The 23,358-nt window shown below is 37.5% G+C and overlaps 1 protein-coding gene and 1 pseudogene across 7 annotated transcripts in view; one reads left to right on the top strand and one right to left on the bottom strand.

Annotated features, from left to right (window-relative positions):
• Window positions 1-23,358, top strand: part of LOC102956603 (complement factor H-like) — a 200,018-nt gene that overhangs the window by 56,360 nt on the left and 120,300 nt on the right. For 5 of the 7 annotated variants that reach the window (XM_042976091.1, XM_042976094.1, XM_042976092.1 and 2 more), the window contains exons 10-12: window positions 14,555-14,737; window positions 16,819-16,992; window positions 22,071-22,247. In XM_042976091.1, the coding sequence (XP_042832025.1) occupies window positions 14,555-14,737; window positions 16,819-16,992; window positions 22,071-22,247 (534 nt within the window). Of the gene's footprint in view, window positions 1-9,708; window positions 9,745-14,554; window positions 14,738-16,818; window positions 16,993-22,070; window positions 22,248-23,358 lie in introns of those variants that run through there. The other 2 variants (XM_042976088.1, XM_042976097.1) reach the window with 2 other exon arrangements.
• LOC122235826 lies at window positions 20,236-21,470 on the bottom strand (annotated as a pseudogene).

The following is a 23,358-nucleotide window of genomic DNA, read 5'->3' as shown; positions in this document are numbered from 1 at the left end:
CAGGTCATGATCTCACGGTTTGTGAGTTCAAGCTCCATGTCAGGCTCTGTGCTGACAACTCAGAGCATGGACCCTGCTTTGGATTCTGTGTCTCCCTCTCTCTCTGCCCCTCCCCTGCTTACACTCTGTCTCTCTCTCAAAAATGAATTAACTTTAAAAATTTTTAAATCAAAGAAAGAAATGTCATAGAAACTAGAAAAACAATAGAGCAGATCAAAGAAACCAGGAACTGGTTCTTTGAAAAAATTAATAAGTGATAAACTGCTAGCCATACTATCAAGAAGAAAAGATAAAGGACCCAAATAAGTAAATCACAAGAGAGGAGAAATAACAACCAACACCACAGAAATTCAAACAATTATACGAGAATATCATGGAAAACTGTATGCCAAAAAGTCGGTAATCTGGAAGAAATGGATAAATTCCTATAAACATAAACCTACCAAAACTGAAACGGGAACAAATAAAAAAATGAACAGACCAATTAACAGAAAAAAAAAAAAAGGAATCAGTAATCAAACACCTCCCAACAAACAAAAGTCCAAGACCAGATGAGTTCACAAGTGAATTCTACCAAACATTTAAAGAAGAGTTAATACGTATTCTTCTCACACTACTCCACACTTGATCTTAGCCAGAAGTCCGAGAAGTGATCTTCTTAAACTATTCCAAAAAAATAGAAAAAGAAGGAAAACTCCAAATTCATTCTATGAGGCAGCACTACCCTGATACCAAAACCAGATAAAGAAACAAGAAAAGGGAACTGTAGATGAATATAGATGCAAAAATCCATAACAAATACTAGCAAACCAAATCTAACAAAACATTAAAAAATTATTCACCACATCAGTCTTACGCACGGTGATTTATTCCTGGACTCCAAGGATGGTTCAATATTAACAAACCAATCAATGTGATATATCACATCATTCAAACCACATCAATAAAAAAAAAGGATAAGAACCATATGATCATTTCAACAGATGCCAGAAAAGCATTTGGCAAAATATAACATCAATTCATAATAAAAGCTCTCAACAAAGTAAGTTTTGAGGGGACATACCTCAACATAAAAAAAGGCCATACATGAAAAACACACAACTAACATCATCCTTAAAGGGGAAAAACAGCTTTTCCCCTAAGGAACAAGACAAGGATGTCTACTCTACCATTTTTATTCGAGATAGTACTGGAAGTTCGAGCCACTGCAATCAGACAACAAAAAGAAATAAAAGGCATCCAAATCAGTAAGGAAGAGGTAAACCTTTTACTATTTACAGATGACATAATATTCTATATAGAAAACCCAAAAGATTCCACTGAAACCTGCTAGAACTAGAATGAATTCAGAAAAGCTGTAGGATACAAAATCAATGTATAGGAATTTGATCCCTTTCTATATATTAATAATGAAACAGCAGAAAGAGAAATTAAGAAAACAACCCATTTACTATTGCACTAAAAATAATAAAATACCTAAGAATAAACCTAATCAGAGAGGTGAAAGATCTGTACTCTGAAACTATAAAACTCTGATGAAAAAGAAATGGAAGATGACACAATTAATGGAAAGACATCCCATGTCCATGGACTAGAAGAGCAAATATTGTTAAAATGTCTACACAACCCAAAGCAATCTACACATTCAATGCAGTCCCCATCAAAATACCAACATTTTTTACAGACCTAGAACAAACAATCCTAAAGTTTGTATGGAACTACAAAAGAACCTGAATAGTCAAATCAGTCTTGAAAGAGAAAGCAAAGCTGGAAGCATCACAATTCCAGACTTCAAGTTATATTACAAAGCTATAGTGATCAAGACAGTAAGGTACTGGCACAAAAATAGACACTTGGACAAATGGAACTGAATAGAAAACCCAGAAATAAACCCATAATTATATACTGAATTAATCTTCAACAAAGCAGGAACGAATATCCAGTGGGAAAAAGACAATGTGTTCAACAAATGGTACTGGGAAAACTACACAGCAACATGCACAAAATGAAACTGAACCACTTTGTTGCACCATACACAAAAATAAATTCAAAGTGGATTAAAGACCTAAATGTGAGACCTGAAACTATAAAAGTCCTGGAAGAGAGAGAGCAGAAGCAGTAACTTCTCTGAAATCAGCCACAAACTTTCTAGACAGATCCCCTGAGGCAAGGAAAATAAAAGCAAGAATAAATAAATAAAAATAAAATAAAAAATTATTAGAACTACATTAAAATAAAAAAACTTCTGCACAGCAAAGGAAACAGTCAATAAAACTGAAAGGCAACCTGTGGAATGGGAGATGTTATTTACAGATGGCATGTCTGGTAAAGAGTAGTGTCCAAAATATGTAAAGAACTTATAAAACTCGACACCAAAAACCAAATAATCCAACTAAAAAAATGAATGGGAGACATGAACAGACATTTCTCCAAAGACATACAAAGGACAACAGGCACATGAAGAGATACTCATCATCACTTATCATCAGGGAAATGCAATCAAAACAACAATAAGATATCACCTCACCCTTGACAGAATGGCTAAAATCAACAACACAAGAAACAACAGATGTTGGTGAGGATGTGGAGCAAGGGGTACCCTCTTGCACTGTTGGGAATGCAAACTGGTGCAGCCACTCTGGAAAACAGTATGGAAGTTCCTCAAAAAGAAAAATAGACTTGCTGTATGATCCAGCAATCATACTTCCGGGTATTTACCCAAAGAATACAAAAAAACACTAATTCAAAGGGATATATGCACACCTATGTTTATATCAGCTTTCTTTCCAATAACCAAGATATGGAAGTAGCCAAGTATCTATTGATTGATGAATGAATAAAGATGAGTGGTGTGTGTGTGCGTGTGTGTGTGTGTGTGTGTGTGTGTGTGTATACATACAGAGAGAGAGAGACTATTATTCAGCCATGAAAAAGAATGAAATCTTGCCATTTGCAACAATATGTATGGAGCTGGACAGTATAATGCCAAGTAAAATGAGTCAGTCAATGAAAGACAAATACCATATGATTTCAGTCATATGTGGGATTTAAGACAAATGACAAATTGGGAAATATGTGAGAGTGAGATAAACCAAAAACAAACAAACAAACAAACAAACAAAAACCAAAACCAAAACAAACAAACAAAAAGACTCAACTATAGAGAACAAAGTGATAGTTACCAGAGGGGAGAAAGGTGGCGCAGGGAACAGGTGAAATAGTGATGTCATTATGAGCACTGGGTAAGGTATGGAATTGTTGAATCACTATATTATACACCTGAAAATAATATAACACTGTATGTCGACAAAAATAAAAACACAAAATACATACATACATGAAGTCAATCTAGAAAAAAATAGAGTGACACCAGCTAGATGTCAGAACACAAGTTTCAGTTCTTCCTGGCCAAGATCACAGTTTTGACAATCACCCACAGAAAGAGCATTTTTGTAAGAGTCTGGGAATCTAGCAGAAGTTTTTGCACACTTTGACAGCAAAAAGATCCAAGAGTGGGTGCACTGAAGAGGATGAATGGAACATTTTTTTTCTTATCTGAGTCACTCCTCCCTGAAAGGGGTACAGTTCAGTGCCAAGAGAGACCCATTCAGCCTGCAATTTCTCCACAGGGAGAAAGTGTGTGAGTGATCATCTGGCTTCTTCAACTGCATGGGTCACTGACCAAAAGGTCCATTTCTTTCTAACTACATCCAGAATACTGAAGTGATCTTCATGAGTGAAGGGAATGAGAAAAGTTTGGACCACAACAGTCAGGGCTCAGAATTCCTCAAGGGACAAAGACCCTACTAACCACTTTGCAGACTACATTCAGTAGCCTACCCACTAGCCACTGGGATGACTTGGGTTCAGATCTTGCTCACCTGGTGGCATCCCCCAACATTCTGCATACCTGCTATCCACTGGCCAGCTCCTTTTGTATATTCCCCAAAGGTAGTGTGTGCAGGAGTTTTCAAATGGCTAGTGAACATACTTAGAAATTCAAACTGACTCCACAGATAGAGTAAAAAGAATGTACTTGACCATTCAGCATTACCTCCAGGAAATCAAACAGAAAGCTGTCAGGACCCTGACTAACTCTGCAGGATTGAAGAAAGGCATACCATCCAAAAATTCCCTCTTAAATCGTAGTAAGACATACTGGAAAAATGTATCCATTAAAAACATCTTCAAAAAGCCTCAGGATCCCTAACAAGTATGACAGAAAGTATTTCTCTGCCAACATCAGGAAAGACCAGAGAAAGTGAGACCTTCTTCAAAGGCAAAGGCAACAATGCAAGACTTTAAGAAACATGAAAAATCAAGGAAATATGACATCACCAAAGAAACACAACACTTTTCCAGTAGCTTACCCTAAATAATGAAGATTTATGATTTTCCTGATAAAGAATTGAAAACGGTAGCTTTAAGGAAGCTCAGTGAGCTATAAGAAGACACAGAAAGAAAATCCAAAGAAATCAGGAAAATGAGGTAGAAATTATAAAAAGAACCGCACAGAAATTCTATAACTGAAGAATATAATGAATGAAAGGAAAAATACAACAAAAAGTATCAACAGCAGATCTTATCAATCAGAAGAAAGAATCTATGAAGTAGAAGAGAGGTCATTTGAAGTCTTGTAGTCAGAGGAGAAAAAAGGAGAAGGAATTCCAGAGAAAGCCTATATGAATTATGGGAGACTATCAGAGGAGACATTGTAGGCATTATGTGAGTCCCAAAAGGAGAAGAGAGAGAAAGGGACAGGAAGTTTACTTAAGGAAATAATGGCTGTGAATTTATCAATCTGGGAAGAGATACGGACTATCAAAATCAAGAAGCTCATTAATTCCCCCAAACAGATTCAACCCAAGGAAATCATCTCTAAGACACATTACAATAAAACTGGCTAAAACCAAAGAAAAATAATTTTGAAAGCAGCAAGAGAGAAATAAATACCTCACATACAAAGGCAGTTCTATGAGAGGTCTTTATAGTGATAAATGCCTACAGTAAGAAAAAGAAATGATCTCAAATATACAACCTAACTTTATACATCCAAAAACTAAAAAGAAGAGGTCACTTGGGTGGCTCAGTTGGGTGAGCATCCAACTCCTGATTTGGGGTCAGATCATAATCCCAGGGTCACGGGCTTGAGCTCTATATTGGGCTCTGCACTTGAGTGTGGAGCCTGCTTAAGATTCTCTCTCTCCTTCTGCCCCTCCCTGACTCATGCTCTATCTCTCTCTCTGTCTCTCTCTGTCTCTCTCTCTGTCTCTCAAATAAAATGAAAAAAAATGTATTAAAAAACAGAACAACCAAGCCTATAATTAACAAGCTGGGAAATAACAGAAATCAGAGCAAAAACATATGAAATAAAGACCAAAAAAATCAACATTAATACCTATTTTTTTCAAAACAGAAACAAACTTGATAAGCCTAGGTTGATTAAGAAAAAAGAGAGATCAAATAAATAACATGAGAAATGAAATCGGAGACATTCAACTGATGCCACAGAAATGCAGATGTTCATAAGAGACAACCATAAACATTTACACACCAACAAATTGGATAACCTAAATAAATTGATAAATCCCTGGAAATAGAAAACTTACAAGACAAAATCATCAAGAATAGAAAATCTGAACAAACCAAACCAGTAACAAGGAACAAGAGTGAATCATTAATTTAAAATATCTCTGCAGGGGTGCCTGGGTGGCTCAGTCAGTTGAGCGTCTGACTTCAGCTCAGGTCACGATCTCGCGGTCCGTGAGTTCGAGTCCCTGTCGGGCTCTGTGCTGATGGCTCGGAGCCTGGAGCCTGCCTCCAATTCTGTGTCTCCCTCTCTCTCTGCCCCTCCCCCGTTCATGCTCTGTCTCTCTCTGTCTCAAAAATAAATAAACATTTAAAAAACCCTGATATTTAAATAAATAAATAAATAAATAAATAAATAAATAAATAAATAAATAATAAAAAATATCTCTGCAAAGAAAAGTCTGGGAACAGAAGTTTTCATTGGTAATTTAAAGAAGAATTAATACCAGTTCTTCTCAAACCATTCCAAAAACTTGAAAGGATGGAGGAGGCACTTCCAAAACTACTTTACAAGGTCAGCATTACTTTAATACCAAAGAACACTACAAAAAAATTATAGGCCAGCATCACTGATAATCATAAATATTGAAATACTCAACAAAATGTTAGCAAAGTGAATTCAACAACACATTAAAAGATTCATACACCAAGATGAAGTCGGGTATATCTATGGGACTTAAGGATGGTTCATCAGACACAAATCAGTAATGTGATATAGCTCATTAACAATAAGAAGGATAAAAATCATATAATCAGATAGACACCAACAAAAAAAGCACTTGACACAATTCAACATCCATTTATGATGAAAACTCTCAACAATTAGGTATTGAAGAAATGTACATCAAACATAATAAAGACTATAAATAAGGAGCCCATAACTAACATCATATTTGATAATGAAAAGCTGAAAGCTTTTCCTGAAGGATCAGGAAAAAGACAAAGATACACACTTTCACCACCTCAGTGAAATAAAAAATAAAGAAGTAAAATATCTGTTTGTAGATGACATATTATACAGAGAAAACCCTAAAGACTCCACCAAAAAAAAAAAATGTAGAATTAATAAACGAATTCAGTAAAGTTGCAGGATGGATATACAAAAACCTGTTGTATTTTTGTACACTAATAATGAATTATCACAAAGAGAAATTTTAAAAATAATCCCATCTACAATAGCATGAAAAACAATAAAATACCTAGGAATAAATCCATCCAAGGAAGTAAAATATTTGTATGGTGAAAACTGTAAGACAATTGTGAAATAAACTGAAGAAGACATAAATAAATCACAAGATAGTCTGTGTTCATGGATTAGAAGAATTAATGTTGTTAAAATGTGCATACTACCCAGAGCAATCCATTGATACAATACAATTCCTATCAAGATCCCACTGACATTTCCCATTGAAATAAAATAAACAATCCTAAAATTTATGTGGAACCAAAAAGACTCCCAAATAACCAAAGCAATCTTGAGAAAGAAGAACAAAGCTGAAGGCATCATACTCCCTGATTTCAAACTATATTATAAAGTGATAAAAATGAAAACAATATCCTATTGGCAGATCAATGGAACAGAGTCAGGAGCCAGAAATAAACTCACACATACATAGTTAATTAAAATTTGACAAGGGAGCCAAGAAAACACAATGAGGAAAGTAATGTCTTCAGTAAATGGTATTGGAAAAGCCGGATATCCATAAGCCAAAAAATGAAACCACTATGTGAAACCACTGATGAAAATTAACTCTTAGACAAATTAAAGACTTAAATAAATTATATCAAATTCATGCAAAAGCTTCTATTCAGCAAATCAACAAAACGAAAAGGCAACGTACAGAATAAGAGATAATATTTGCAAGCCATAGATCTGATAAGGGAGATATATATAGATACACACACACACACACACACACACACACACACACACACACTTTGTATGTATTTTACATAGATTATACGTATATATTCTACAAATTATACAACTTAATAGCAAAATATCCAATCCAATTAAAAATGGACAAAGATCTCAGTAGACATTATTCTGAAGAATACATACAATTGGCCAATTGGTACTCAAAATCACTAATCATCAGGCATATGAAAATGAAAACCACAATGAAATATTACCTTATACCTGGTAAAATGTCTTTTATCAAAAAGACAAGACATAACAAGTGTTGGTGAGAATGTGGAGTAAAGGGAACACTTGTATACTTTGGGTGATAATGTAATTTGTTATAGGCATATGGAAAACCGTACATGAAAAAAGTTAAAAGAACTACCGTATGATCCAGCCATTCCATTTCTGGGTATTTATCTGAAAGAAATGAAATCAGCATCTTGAAGAAATATCTGCATCCTCAATTTCATTATAGCTTTATCACGATAGCCAACATACAGAACAACCTAAGTGTCCACTGATGGATGAATGGATAAAGAAGACATGATATGTACAATGGAATATTATTCAACCATGAGAAAAAAGAAAGTCTTGCTATTCACAACAATATGGTTGACCCTAGAGAACAATATATTAAGTATAATAAGCCAGAGGTTGAAAATACTTCTTGATAAAACTAATGTATGAAATCAAAAAAGAAAACACCAAATTCATAGAGGCAGAGAGTAGAATGGTAGTTACCAGTGGTGGGTGCAGATGGGGGAAATGAGGAGATGCTGTTCCAAGGGTGTAAGCCTTCATAAGATAAAAAAAATTCTGGAGATTTAGTGTACAGCATGGTGACTACAGTTAGTAATAATGTATTGTGTAGTTGAAATTTGCTGAGAATAGATCTTAAGCATTCCAGCTTAATAAAAAAAATTAATTATGTGAGGTGATTAATGTGTTAATTAACCTGATATTGACAATTATTTCCAAATGTATCTGTGGACCAAGTCATCTCATTTTATACTTTATATATATACAATTTTGTCAACTATACTCCCAATAAAGTAAGGAGGGAAACATATAATAGACAAACAAAAGATAAGGAGATAAGGATCGAACTAAACAACTATAAACCTTAATCAAATAACAAAGGAAGTCATTAAAAGAGAAAGATATTAAAAAAAACAACTACAAAATAGAAGACAGCCACATGTCAATAGTAAGTGTTCACCTATCAATAATTTCTTTAAATATAAATTGTTTAAATTTACCTATTAAAAGAAATAAAATACCTGAATGACTTAAAATAATGAAGAACTCGCTTTCAATTTAAAGACACAATAGCTTTATTTTTGTGTATGTTGTAAGAAAGTAGTCCAGTTTCATTCTTCTTCATGTCGCTGTCCAGTTCTCCCAGCACCATTTGCTAAAGAGACTGTCTTCTTTCTATCAGATACTCTTTCCCGCTCTGTCAAAGGTTAGTTGGCCATACATTTGTGGGTCCATTGCTGGGTTCTGTATTCTATTCCATTGACCTAAATGTCTCTTTTTGTGCCAATACCATACAGTCTTGATGATTACGACTTTGTAGTAGATGCTACAGTCCAGGATTTTGATGCCTCCTGCTTTGTTTTCTTTTTCAACATTACTTTGGCTAATCGGAGTCTTTTGTGGATCCATACAAATTTTAGGATTGTTTGTTCTTGCTCTGAGAAGAATGCTGGTGCAATTTTGATTGTAATTGCACTGAATGTGCAGATTGCTTTGGGTAGTATTCATGTTTTAACAGTATTTGTTCTTCCAGTCCATGAGCATGGAATATTTTTCCATTTCTTTGTGTCTTCTCCACATTTCTTTCTTCCATGAGTTTTCTACAGTTTTCTTTCATGAGTTTTCTATAGTTTTCAGCATACAGATCTTTTACATCTTTGGTTAGGTTTTTTCCTAGGTTATTTTATAGTTCTCGGTACAGTTGTAAATGGGATCGATTTCTTGATTTCTCTTTCTGTTGCTTCATTATTGGTACATAGAAATGCAACTGATTTCTGTACATTGATATGTATCCTGTGAGTTTGCTGAATTCATGTGTCAGTTATAGCAGCTTTTTGGTGGAGTCTTTCAGGTTTTCCATGTAGAGTATCATGTCATCTGCAAAAAGTGAAAGTTTGACTTCTTCTTTGTCAATTTGAATGCCTTTTATTTCATTTTGTTGTCTGATTGCTAAGACTAGGACTTCCAACACTATGTTAAACAATAGCGGTGAGAGTAGACAACCCTGATGTGTTCCTGATTACACAAAAATAAACTCAAATGGATGAAAGACCTAAATGTGAGACAGGAGACCATCAAAACGCTAGAGGAGAAAGCAGGCAACAACCTCTTTGACCCCAGCCACAGCAACTTCTTACTTGACACGTCTCCAAAGGCAAGGTAAATAAAAGCAAAAATGAACTAGTAGGACTTCATCAAGATAAAAAGCTTCTGCATTGCAAAGGAAATAATCAACAAAACTAAAAGGCACCTGACAGAATGGGAGAAGATATTTGCAAATGACATATTGGATAAAGGGTTAGTATCCAAAATCTATAAAGAACTTATAAACTCAACACCTGAAAAACAAATAATCCAGTGGAGAAATGGGCAGAAGACATGAATAGACACTTTTCCAAAGGAGACATCCAGATGGCCAACAGACACATGAAAAGATGTTCAACATCACTCATCATCAGGGAAATACAAATCAAAACCACATGGGGTTACCACCTCACACAGGTCAGAGTGGCTAAAATTAATAACTCAAGAAACAACAGATGTTGGCAAGGATGTGGAAAAAACGGAAACCCTCTTGCACTGTTAGTGGGAATGCAAGCTGGTACAGCCACTCTGCAAAACAGTGTGGAGGTTCCTCAAAAAATTAGTAATAGAACTTCCCTATAACCCAATGATAGCACTACTAGGAATTTATCCAAGGGATACAGGAGTGCTGCAAAGGGGCACGTATACCCTAATGTTTACAGCAGCGCTTTCAACGATAGCCAAATCATGGAAAGAGCCTAAATGTCCATCAGCTGGACATTTAGATAATGATGAATAGATAAGAATAGTGGTTTATACATACAATGAAATACTACTTAGCAATGAGAAAAAATAAAATCATGCCATTTGCAACAATGTGGATAGAACTGGAGGGTATTATGCTAAGTGAAATAATTCGGTCAGAGGAAGATAGATACCATATGTTTTCACTCATATATGGAACTTGAGAAACTTAACAGAAGACTATGGGGGAAGGGAAGGAGAAAAAGTAGTTTTGAACAGAGAGGGAGGCAAACCCATAAGAGACTCTTAAATACAGAGAACAAACTGAGAGTTGATGGTGGGGAGGTGGCAAGGGAGGGAGAAAAATGGGTGATGGGCATTGAGGAGAGCACTTGTTGGGTGGAGCCCTGGGTGTTGTATGTAAGCAATGAATCACGGGAATCTACCCCCTAAACCAGGAGAACACTGTATACACTATGTTAGCTAACTTGACAATAAACTATATTTAATAAATAGATAGATAGATAAAGACACAGTAAGCTAAAGTGAAGGAATGGAAAAAGATTTTCATACAAATGGCAACCAAAGAATGATAGAGTGGCTATATTTCTATCAGAAAAAAAAAATTGACTTTCTGTCAAAACTGTCTCTAGTGACAAAGAAGATCATTATATAATAATAAAGAATCCATTCAGCAGAAAGATGGTAACAATTTTCAACATATGTGGAACCAACATTGGAATTCCTAAATATATAAAGCAAATATTGACAGATCTGAAGAGGAGAAATTAACAGCAATACAATAATCTTAGGAGACTTCAGTACCTCACTTTGAATAATAAATAGAATACACAGACAGAAATTCAAGAAAGAATCTATAGATTTGAACAACAATATAAACATTTTATGGACCTAATAGATATACATGGAATTTTACACCCAACAGTGGAAGAGTACATTCTACTGAACATGAAAGATTCTATGCAATATCATTTTCAGTCACAATGGGGTAAATTTAGAAAACAGTAACTGGGGAAAGAATGGGAAAATTCACAAATACGTACAAAGAAAACGCACACTCAAGTAACAATCGGGTCAAAGAGGAAAGTGCAGAGAATTTTTAAAAATATCTTGAGACAGATGAAAACAAACAATGTAACAAAATTCAGAGATGCTCCAAAAGCAATGCAAAGAGGGAAGTTTTTAGTGATAAATGCTTACATTAAAATAGAAGATTAAGGTGCTGGGTGGCTCAGTCAAGTTAAGTAAGTATCCACCTCTTGATTTCAGCTCAAGTGATGATCTCACGGTTCAGTTCATGAGATTGGACCTCACAGTAGGGCTCCGTGCTGCCAGTACAGAGTCTGCTTGGGATTCTCTCTCCCTCTCTGGCTACCCCTCCCCCACTTGCGTGTGTGTGTGTGTGTGTGTGTGTGTGTGTGTGTGTGTGTGTGTGCGCGCGCGCGCGCACCTGTGCATACACGCGGGCAAGCTCTCTCTCAAAATAAATAAACATAAAAAAATTTAGCTTAAAGTAGCAGATTGTATATTGACAACCTAACTTTATACTTCAAGGAACTAGCAAAAGAACAAACTAAGCCCAAATTTAGAAAGGAGGAAATAATAAAGATTAGAGCGGAAATAGAGAATAAGAAAACACCCTATTCCACGATCTTACTAACACTATTCTGTTTTTTCGAATTATGTGTATGTTGGGTTTTGTTTGCTTTCATTTTGCGATCGTCGATATTCATTCTTTATTCTTTTCTATTGTATGTATATATAGTAATCTTCCCTCTCAGACTACTTTAGTATCATCTCACAAAATTTTATTTAAAATGTTTTTCTTATTCCATTTAAAAGATGTAATGTCTTTTTTTAAAAAAAGATTATAGGCAAACACCCAACGCTGTGCTTCTGTGGATCCATCCCTCCAGCGGCGGGTCTGACTCCCTCCAGGTGCCGCAGGGCCCCTCCCGAAGCGGATCACCAAAGGATAAGCGAACTGAGCCTGCCCCTCCTGCCCCTGTACACCTTGCTGATCCACCCCAGCTAATATGCCAGATCCCCAGCACCACAAGCCTGGCAGTGTGCAAGTAGCCCAGACAGGCCACGCCACCCCACAGTGAATCCCGCCCCTAGGAGACGGGAAGAGAAGGTACACACCAGTCTGACTGTGGCCCCAGTGAAGGAAACAACCAACAAAACTAAAAGGCAACCGACGGAATGGGAAAAGATATTTGCAAATGACATATCAGACAAAAGGCTAGTATCCAAAATCTATAAAGAGCTCACCAAACTCCACACCCGAAAAACAAATAACCCAGTGAAGAAATGGGCAGAAAACATGAATAGACACTTCTCTCAAGAAGACATCCGGATGGCCAACAGGCACATGAAAAGAGCTCAACGTCGCTCCTCATCAGGGAAATACAAATCAAAACCACACTCAGATATCACCTCACGCCAGTCAGAGTGACCAAAATGAACAAATCAGGAGACTATAGATGCTGGCGAGGATGTGGAGAAACGGGAACCCTCTTGCACTATTGGTGGGAATGCAAATTGGTGCAGCCACTCTGGAAAACAGTGTAGAGGTTCCTCAAAAAATTAAAAATAGACCTACCCTATGACCCAGCAGTAGCACTGCTAGGAATTTACCCAAGGGATACAGGAGTACTGATGCATAGGGGCACTTGTACCCCAATGTTTATAGCAGCACTCTCAACAATAGCCAAATTATGGAAAGAGCCTAAATTTCCATCAACTGATGATTGGATAAAGAAATTGTGGTTTATATACACAATGGAGTACTACGTGGCCATGAGAAAGAATGAAATATGGCCCTTTGTAGCAACGTGGATGGAACTGGAGAGTGTGATGCTAAGTGAAATAATCCATACAGAGAAAGACAGATACCATATGTTTTCACTCTTATGTGGATCCTGAGAAACTTAACAGAAACCCATGGGGGAGGGGAAGGAAAAACAAAAAAAAAAGAGGTTAGAGTGGGAGAGAACCAAAGCATAAGAGACTCTTAAAAACTGAGAACAAACTGAGGGTTGATGGGGGGTGGGAGGGAGGGGAGGGTGGGTGATGGGTATTGAAGAGGGCACCTTTTGGGATGAGCACTGGGTGTTGTATGGAAACCAATTTGACAATAAATTTCATATATTGAAAATAAATAATAAATAAATGTAAAAAAAACAGTAAAAAAAGTAAAAAAATAAATAAATAAAAAATATAAGAAGATTATATACATTAGTCCTTAATCCTGAGTATTTAATATTCCAAGTGTCCCATTTCCAGTGTACTACGCACCCCAAGTGAAGGAAAAAAATTACTAATGATGAAAAAATATGTAGCTCATATTTTCTCTTTTGATTTCTTCTTTATCCATGGGTTATTTAATAAATAATGCTGAACTTTGTGAAGCCCTGTATATGACAGAAGTCTTGTTTTATTGTTTCAAGCCAAGTTACACATAATTTGAGGAATCATCATATTGGTCTTAGAACATGAATGAATGTGTTGATCTCTGTCATACTTACTGAACTCCATGTATCCATGTGGTTTTAAGCACCCAAATATGGTGACAAACATTTCAAATTCTCAGAGTTGTGGTAGCTATGGCGGCAGATTCTCTGAGATCGTCTCCTGATCTCAGATACCCCAGTTAATTAACCAAGTGCTGGGGTTGCTTAAGAGATCCTGCTTAAGTGCCTGGAAAGGACCCATTGCCGGTACACCTCTGACACACTGTAGGATTCCAGATCCATTAGACAAACAGATTCATCATAATTTCCTAGAAGGGATTCTGGGTATTTTAAATCTTGCTTCATTCCAAGCAAAATTTAATGAATTATTTTGATTTAGTATCTTTGTAGCTAATTTTTGCATTCCAAGAATTTGGATGATTCAGATTTTTCTAGGTTTTCATTTATTTATAAATGACTCATTTTTATAGTGTTAAGTCTTTATAAAAATGTTTATTTATATGATTATCTTTTCCTTATACTTTCTGCCTTTCAGAAACATGTTCAAAATCAGAGATAACAATTGAAAATGGATTTTTTTCTCAATATGAACTTACATATTACTTAAATAAAGAAACACAGTATCAATGTAAACCAGGATATGTAACACCAGATGGCAAAACTTCAGGATCGGTTACATGTCTGAAAAGTGGATGGTCACCTCAACCCACATGTATTAGTGAGTAATTTATTATGTTCATATTTATTATCCTGATGACCATTGAACAAAAGTTTAAGTTAATTCTTTTCTGGGGGGGGAGGGGCTGACGTGATTCCCATTTGAAAAGATAAATGAAAAAGGATTAATTTTTTGCCGGTTAAGACTAATCACTTATAGAGTGTAATACCAGGACATCTTTCAGTTTACATTTTTTTCCACTTTAAAACATCCTGTGGGGGCACCTGGGTGGCTCAGTCAGTTGGGCGTCCGACTTTGGCTCAGGTCATGATCTCACAGCTTGTGAGTTCGAGCCCTGAATCGGGCTGTGTGCTGACAGCCCAGAGCCTGGAGCCTGCTTCAGATTCTGTGTCTCCCCCTCTCTCTGCCCCTCCCCTGCTCATGCTCTCTCTCTCCTTTGAAAATAAATACAACTTAAAAATTTTTTCTTTTAAATCCTATGATTTGGAAACTGGGTAGGGAGCCTTATGTGTATTCTGGAAACTCATTTATTTCTTCTGGCTGACACCAACCTTTGTGCCTGTTTTTCCTGTTTTTAGGTGATAAGGTTTTGATGTCAGAATCTTTGTTGCTAGACATAATATTATGTTTGTAAGTGAAGATCTGGGTCCATAGTGTAGAATTTTAATTGAACCTGTAGAATTTATGTTTGACAATCCAGGGTAAGTCCACTTCTAAAACAGCTCCCTTAGAAAATCATAAACATCTAATTAGTAGAGACAGAAATGCTTCTAGATAGCACCAAATTCAGCTGTGTTGAAAGATTTCACTGTCCCTAGATGTTTATGAAGATTTTTCTATGAACAGTTTCCTCAGTTTATCTTATTCTCCAAAGCTACGCAGTGATATTTTTGAACTGATATTTAGCATATTCACTTTAAGTGAAGTGGATATTTGAATATCCATTTCTACTGTTTCCATTTCCTTATTTTTTTTTTCAGTTTCCTTGGTTACTATGAGCACTAGCTACAGAAAAAAATGATAAAAGTGGCTCCCATATCAAACTCATTTTACACTAAATTGTAATTAGCTATCCGTTATAACACTTATTATGGAAGAGAATCTCTCTCTGTCTCTCTCTCTCTCTCTGTCTCTTTTCACTGGTACAGTTTTGCTTTGTTTTTTAAAGCTTTAAGGTAGCTGGTTACATAACACAGTATAAAATTATTTGAATATCACCATCCTATTAGCAATAATTGAAACTTTTAACATTTTACTTTCTTATAACTAATTATAAAAATTAGAGTTATCCCTCCATTAAATCTTGGTAAGTTTAAAAGAATATACAGCCTTTAGGAAAATATTTGGGAAAGAAAATGAACATGTGAGTTTTAGAAACTATTATGTTTTATTTATTTTTTTTTTTTTTAATTTTTTTTTTTTTTCAACGTTTATTTTATTTTTGGGACAGAGAGAGACAGAGCATGAACGGGGGAGGGGCAGAGAGAGAGGGAGACACAGAATCGGAAACAGGCTCCAGGCTCCGAGCCGTCAGCCCAGAGCCTGACGCGGGGCTCGAACTCACGGACCGTGAGATCGTGACCTGGCTGAAGTCGGACGCTTAACCGACTGCGCCACCCAGGCGCCCCAAGAAACTATTATGTTTTAAAGTAGAGTTTTATAGAATGTTTAAAAATTTACTTGCATTTTTGAAAAACAATCCTATTCAACTAATCCATTTTTCTCTGGCATACTTGCCACACTGCTAATGAGTTTGGCGTTTTAAGTCACAAGAACATATTCTGTTTTGCTAGAAAAGTATGATGCATCTGTAGTACCCTATTTTATTATAAGCATGGCATAAACACAAAATTATAATTGACAGAGGAAAGTGTTCTTTGACAAACTTCCTGAATATTTAAGCAATAAGGAAACTGCTATGTAGAAACATGGTTTTTCATTTTGAGTAACTTTCAGGGCAATGATTTATCACTTGTATTCTTAGATTATTTTAATATAATACTGAATTTACTAACACATGCTAATTGATAAAGCTTTTTTTACTTCCTTGGGATGAGACTTAATTACATCGTCCATTAAATAATATTAGAATTGAAATCTTCAATTCTGTTATGCATTAGAATCTTGTGACATGCCAGCATTTGAGAATGCCAAAGCCAAAAGCAATGGCACGTGGTTTAAACTCAATGACAAGTTGGACTATGAATGCCACGATGGATACGAAAGCCAAGATGGGCGCGCAGGTTCAATAGTGTGTGGTAACGATGGTTGGTCTCATAAACCAGTATGTTATGGTAAGTACCATTTTTCCAGGTATTTTTTTTTTCAGGACTAACAAAATTAACAAAACGTGTTTAAGATATCCCAATTTGAACAAATTTGCATTATTTAAAGTCATTTTGGGGGCACCTGGGTGGCTCAGTGGGTTGAACCTCAGATTTTGGCTCAGGTCATGACCTCGCAGTTCTCGGGTTCAAGCCCCATGTGGGGCTCTATGCTGACAGTTCAGAGCCTGAAGCCTGCTTCAGATTCTGTGTCTCACTCTCTCTCTCCACCCCTCCCACTCACACTCTGTCTCTCTCTCTCTCAAAAACAAATAAAAATGTTAAAAGAAAATAGATTTCCATTTTGAACAAACTTGCATTATTTGAAGTCATTTTTAAGGAGTATGATTAAAATCAAGGTGTCTTCTTCTGATTTAATGTAAACTGGGAGAAGAGGGTGTTTGAAAGCCCAAAGACAATAACACAGTGTTTCCTATGGCCCATATACGTGGTATGTTTGTAAACAAAGAATAATTGTGTTTGTTATTCTAAATGCAAGTTTTCATATTATTTAAAACTGGGTTCTTTTAGAGTGTGATATAAGAAAACCAAATTATAGTTTCTGACAATTTCCTCAGCTATTTTGCTCCTGAGTTTCTGCTTTCACACCTTCTGCCTTGAGTGTTAATATCTGCAGGCCCTGAGAGAAGCTCTTTATTTTCTGACTTGGACAAGTTCTGTGGACTATTCTATGAATCTCTTTCATGTTTGCTAATCCAGTACTTTCCAGGATTAGGAGTAGGACTTGAATCTGTGGAAAATTTGAGTGGCTATAGAATGTTCCACACCAAGGGAACAGTCTGTGCAAAACTTTGATAACAAAACAATATTTGAGAAATATCAGGGTGAGCAGATTCTACTCAAGATGTGGGAGAATTTTATGAACTAAGCCTGGATAGGAGGCAAAGAAAAGATTACCCAGGTTATTTCCCAGGCATATCAGCATTTAGATTAGTTTTATGACTGATAAAAAGCTACAAAGGAGTCTTAAAGGAAGAAATATAATCATTTAGATTTTCAAAAAGTTTTTTTTTGTTGTTGTTGTTTTTCCCCACATGCTGTGATTGTGGTGGGCAGGAGAAGATTCGGGAGTTTATGCAGCATGAACAAGTATGGGGATTGGGATAGGATGATGGGTGATGAGATGTAAAGCAGAACACGTTCAAAATCTATGTTGTCGGTAGAAAACACAGGTGATGTTAGTAAATATTGGATGTAAGAGAGAGTAATAATGAAGGGACTCACTGCCTTTTTTTCATAAGCAAACATGTAAATGGCAGTGCCTTTTTGTAAGGTGGTGCTGACAGAAGAGCGCTTTGGGAGGAACATCCCAGCTTTTGACTTGAGCACATTATGGTTGGGCTGCCCATGGACGATCAAATTTGGATATGTAAACTACAGAGTTGACTATGTGGGTCTAGCCAAGAAATACATATTTGGAATTGTTACCGCATAAATGAGGATATGAAATTGGAAAAGAATACAGAATAAAAAGAGAAGAGAGCTCAAGACTGAGCCATGAAGCATTCCAACGTTTAGGTGTCACGTGGGGATAATAGATGGCAGAGTAGATAGGAAAAGGAGGACCCAGAGAATTGGGAGAAGAAAACATTTTGGAGTGAATGTTCTCCTAGATGTGGGGAGAAGAAAATGATTGAAGGATGAGGAAGTCTAAGTGAGTCCAGTGGAGTCAGCCTGGCGGGGTTCTAGCAAATTCCAATTCCATCAGCTGGCTAAACATGTATCTTAGGGCAATAACCACACTTATTTGCAGCTTCATTCACTCTTCCTCATCTATAAAATGTTTTAATATTTACAAAGGTTCTAATATTTCAAAGGATTGGGTTTTTTTAATATAATTATAATATTCAAATTCCAGTTAATTTATAAATCAATTAGCAAGATAGGAGGATTCCAGATAAGAAAAATGCATTTTTAAATAACACTCGGGAATGTCACAAATGCCACAAATGCCACAGACTTGACAAATTTGAAGGGATGATTTTAGACATTCCTAATTTGAATCAGAATAATCAACAATTTAATAGATAGTAAAAATTATAGGTTTAATAATAATAATTGCATATTATGTAAATGTTCAGAACTCCCAGAATATGCCTAGCTATGTGGCCTTGAACATAGTTCTTTATTTTGTTTTATTTTTAGTTTAATTTCCTTACTAATATAATTTATAATACAGTGTCTAATTAAGCTATTTTAATAGTTTCTTTTTTTATGCACTTAAAATAAGACATTTATTATGCTAAGTAAAAAGTTTTAATTTTTCACTTTCCCAAAACACTAAAACAGCACATGGCATAGTAATTGTAGCACACAAATGGATGCAGGCAGTCAATAAGCCCCGAAAACGGTGAAGTCTGTCTTTGGGACTCCTTAAAAACTCCATGCTCTCAAGTGATCTTTATCAAAGTTATCAACAACCAGAGGCATTACCTCAGAAAAAAATGTTAGTATACGAGATACCTCCACTCCTAGGAACTGGAACCTTCCCGTAAGGGAAACGCTAAATCCATGTCTCCCCAGCTGAGCTGCAGCAGAGAAGTCTCAAGCTTGCTTTTATTTCAGGCGACACTGGTAGGGCTCCCAGTGTGAGAAAGGATTATACTAAAAGTACATTTAGTATTTCAGCTTTCACTGTGGGGCCTCCATTTAAATTGGGTTTCAAGTGGAAGGAGAGGGGATGTGAGGAAAGAAATCAAATTGCTCTGCAGACCAAAATTATTCTACAGAATGCAGACATGGGGACAGCTAACTGTCAACTATGGAGAGGCTGACTGGTACAAGTGGCCACTTCCAGCAGATGGCCTGAGGAGATGGCACCTGGGACAGTAGCCCTTGGCAATGAGTGCTGAAGATCCATAAAGAATTTTGTTAAATCTTCACGTTCTAACCTGATATTGATACAGGATGTATTAATGCTCTCTTTGAAGTGGTAGCCCAATACTGAATGTCTTCTGAGCACCATTTAAAGCATGCTCAAAAATCCCCTCCGTCATCAACCAGCCTCCCAGGAGTTTCACTTCCACTTCCTTTGATCACACCAACTGAGGCAGGAACTTCACTGCTGCCCTGTTAACAGGCATCCAGTGTCAGTGTGAAAGAACTCATTCTAAGACAGCTTTTTTAAATTTTTATTTATTATTATTTTTTTAATGTTTATTATTTGAGAAAGAAACAGCAAGCAGAGGAGGGGGAGAGAGAGAGGGAGACACAGTATCTGAAGCGGGCTCCAGGCTCCGAGCTGCCAGCACGGGGCACAACGAGGGTCTCCAACCCGAGATCATGACCTGAGCCGAAGTTGGCCGCCTGACTGACTGAGCTACCCAGGCGCCCCTCTAAGACAGCTTTCGAAATCAATCTCACTCTTTTTGTTGTTCTGCTTGTACCTTAACTGTGGCATACAGGATTTGCTCCTTCCAAAGCTGGTAGAGCCAGTAGTAACCCCAGTGTTATCTGCAGATCAGTTGAGGTACTTTGTGCCTGTGAAAGCGTTTTCTTGGATTCTGTTTGCTCTGAAAATGCGGGCTTTGAATGGCCAAGGAAAACACATTCTGTCTCATCGTTCAGGAATGCTTCGGGGCATGCATGGAGCAGTGTAGACAGGAGGAGATGCAGGCCAGACCTTTCCCACTCAGAGCCTCGCCCTTCTAGAAGAGCATTTGGCGCTTCCTCCTCAGAAATCCCCATTTCTGGCCGTTTCTGAAGGCACGGTAGTCCTGACCCCCAAGGTTCTCCTTTGTGGCACCATCCTGTGTGCTGTCGCTGGCCCTGGGCCCTCCTCCCGGCCAGCCCCTCACCAGAGCCACCACCACCACCACAGGAGATCCCAGCACGATGCTCTCCTGTAGGAGCACAGGACAGATCCACAGTCTTGCTTTAGGCCCCTGCGGAAGCTGAACTTCTTAATGATTCTTTCAAACATGGAAGCGCTTTGTTGCCATTGTGAAGCGAGAGGTTGACCTCAGCATTCTTCACTTCCGTTGATAACTCATTTTGTGAATTTCCATCTACTTGAACCGCAGGGCGTATGCATCCAGGAGTTCGGGCACGGGCGCTCCCCCTGTGCTCCTTCAAGGCCACATAGCAGCTTGTCTGAGTCCTCCCCTGCCCCCTTCACCTTCCCGAGGTAGCCGCCCAGAGCCCCTACTCTGTCCCTCATGCTGCGTGTTCTGTGGTGTGGTAGCCTGACGACACGCCTTTGCCAGTCAGCAGAATGGATCTCAGTATGAACCTGCAGACGGACGTTGAGCATCATGGAAGCCACGATGTAGACGTAGAGGGGAAGTTGACGCGCAGCCGCCAGGCCAGGTCGAAGAAGATGAGCAGCCTGCGGGTCAGCCCCTTGCAAAGACCCCATAGGAGCAGGCGGCGGCGGGCGCGAGAGGCGGACACCCAGGCCCGACACAGCCGCCTCCAAATACACCGGTGCTCGCCGCCCGGGGCCGCGTCGCCGCGTCGCCCCGCCCCCGGCCTCCGGTCTGGACACTGGGCTGCGCTCCGTGCGCTGAGGGAGCGAGGGAGGCGGCAGCGAGGCCGGGGGCGGAGTCCACGCGTCGCACTCGGGAAGCGCCTCCGCGACTATTGGTTTCTTTAAGACACGTTAGAAATGCCTCGTGTGTGTTCTGATTCCCCAGTTGTATTTACATTAAACAAAACTGCCGATTGTTATTTGACTGCAACTTTAAAATTGTAGCATCAAGGTTTTTTTTTTTAATGTGAGGGAATACTTTTATGTTTTGAGAGTACAAAACAATAACATTATAAATGTCAGTTATAAAATCAGAACCAGTATAAGCAAGTTGACCCTACAAATACATTTTCAGGGTACCTATGTTGCTCTTCGATGCCTTAATAATTCTCAGGGTCCCTTATGAATTTAGAAGGTATACAAAACCTAACGTAAATTTTTCTGTTGCTCCTCTGTATAAGCAGTACCCAGCACCTCATTTTTATACGACACATATAAAATATACTTTGGCAATGATTAATTATATATTCTCACTAAATTATTTTAACTCTTTTTATAGAAAAAGAATGCAAGATTCCTGAAATAGAAAATAACTTAAATACTCAGCCCAAAAAAGAAAAATACAAAGTCGGAGATGTGTTGAAATTCTTCTGCAGACAAAGACTTAAAAGAGTTGGACCAGATTCAGTTCAGTGTTACGACTTTGGATGGTCCCCTAATCTTCCAACATGTAAAGGTGAATATTTTATCTTCCAGTGGCTGAAACAAGAATTAGGATTTTGGATATTAACTTTTTTTGTTTCCACTCTTAATTTTTGTTGGCTTCAGGTCTCTGTGTTTGTAATCTAATGCATTAAACCGGGATATGTGTTGGGTAATAGATATCTCAGATTTTCTTTTTTAAGAAATTAATCTTCGATTGTTTCTTGATATATGTAGTGGCATTATCCATAGATACATATATGATGCCTTACACGTTTATTACTTTTCTTCTTGCCTACATTTGCATCATTAATATTGAAACTATAGCATGGGCCTTACTTCAGGTTTTGTTAGGTCATCTAAACAGTATTCAAGCAATTTATACTCAATTCAGGGAATTCAACCACATGTATGGCTTAATCAAAGTTAAAATATGTTGATAAAATGCTTACCTAGGGGCACTTGAGTGGCTCAGTCGGTTAAGCGTCAGACTTCCACTCAGGTCATGATCTCGCTGTTTGTGAGTTCGAGCCCCGTGTCTAGCTCTGTGCTAACAGCTTGAACGCTGGAGCCTGCGTCGGATTCTGTCTCCCTCTCTCTCTGTCTCTCCCCTGCTTATGCGCTGTTTCTCAAAAATGAATAAACATTAAAAGATTTAATAAAAAAATGCTTGCCTCAAACACTGGCATTTTTTCAAACAGTTTTGATAACTGCTGTGGAATATGAATATTGAGATGATTTACACAACCATATTGAGGCATTGGTTTGCATACATCTTTAGAATATCTAGATTTTTAAACATGTTTTCTGGGTTTCAGTACACTTCCAATATACTACTTCAGTGTAAGTAATAGCACTGGGTTAGGGTGCCACGGTGGCTCAATTGTTGAGCATTTCACTCTGCACTTCATCTCAGGTCATGATCCCTGGGTCATGGAATCGAGCCCCATGTTGGGCTCCACGCTGAGCATAGAGTCTCCTGAAGATTCTCTCTCTCTCTCTCTCTCTCTCTCTCTCTGCCCATCTCCCCCACTTGTGCTCTCTGTCTCTCTAAAGTAGAAATTTTGAAAGAAGAACTGGGAAATATGTTTCTAGTTTAAGCACTATTTCTTTTTCATTACTTAAGAAGGCTATAATAAAGTTCA

This window comes from Panthera tigris, chromosome F3 (genome assembly GCF_018350195.1).
Source record: "Panthera tigris isolate Pti1 chromosome F3, P.tigris_Pti1_mat1.1, whole genome shotgun sequence".
NCBI lineage: Eukaryota > Metazoa > Chordata > Mammalia > Carnivora > Felidae > Panthera > Panthera tigris.
This window is presented reverse-complemented; position numbering and strand designations above follow the sequence as displayed.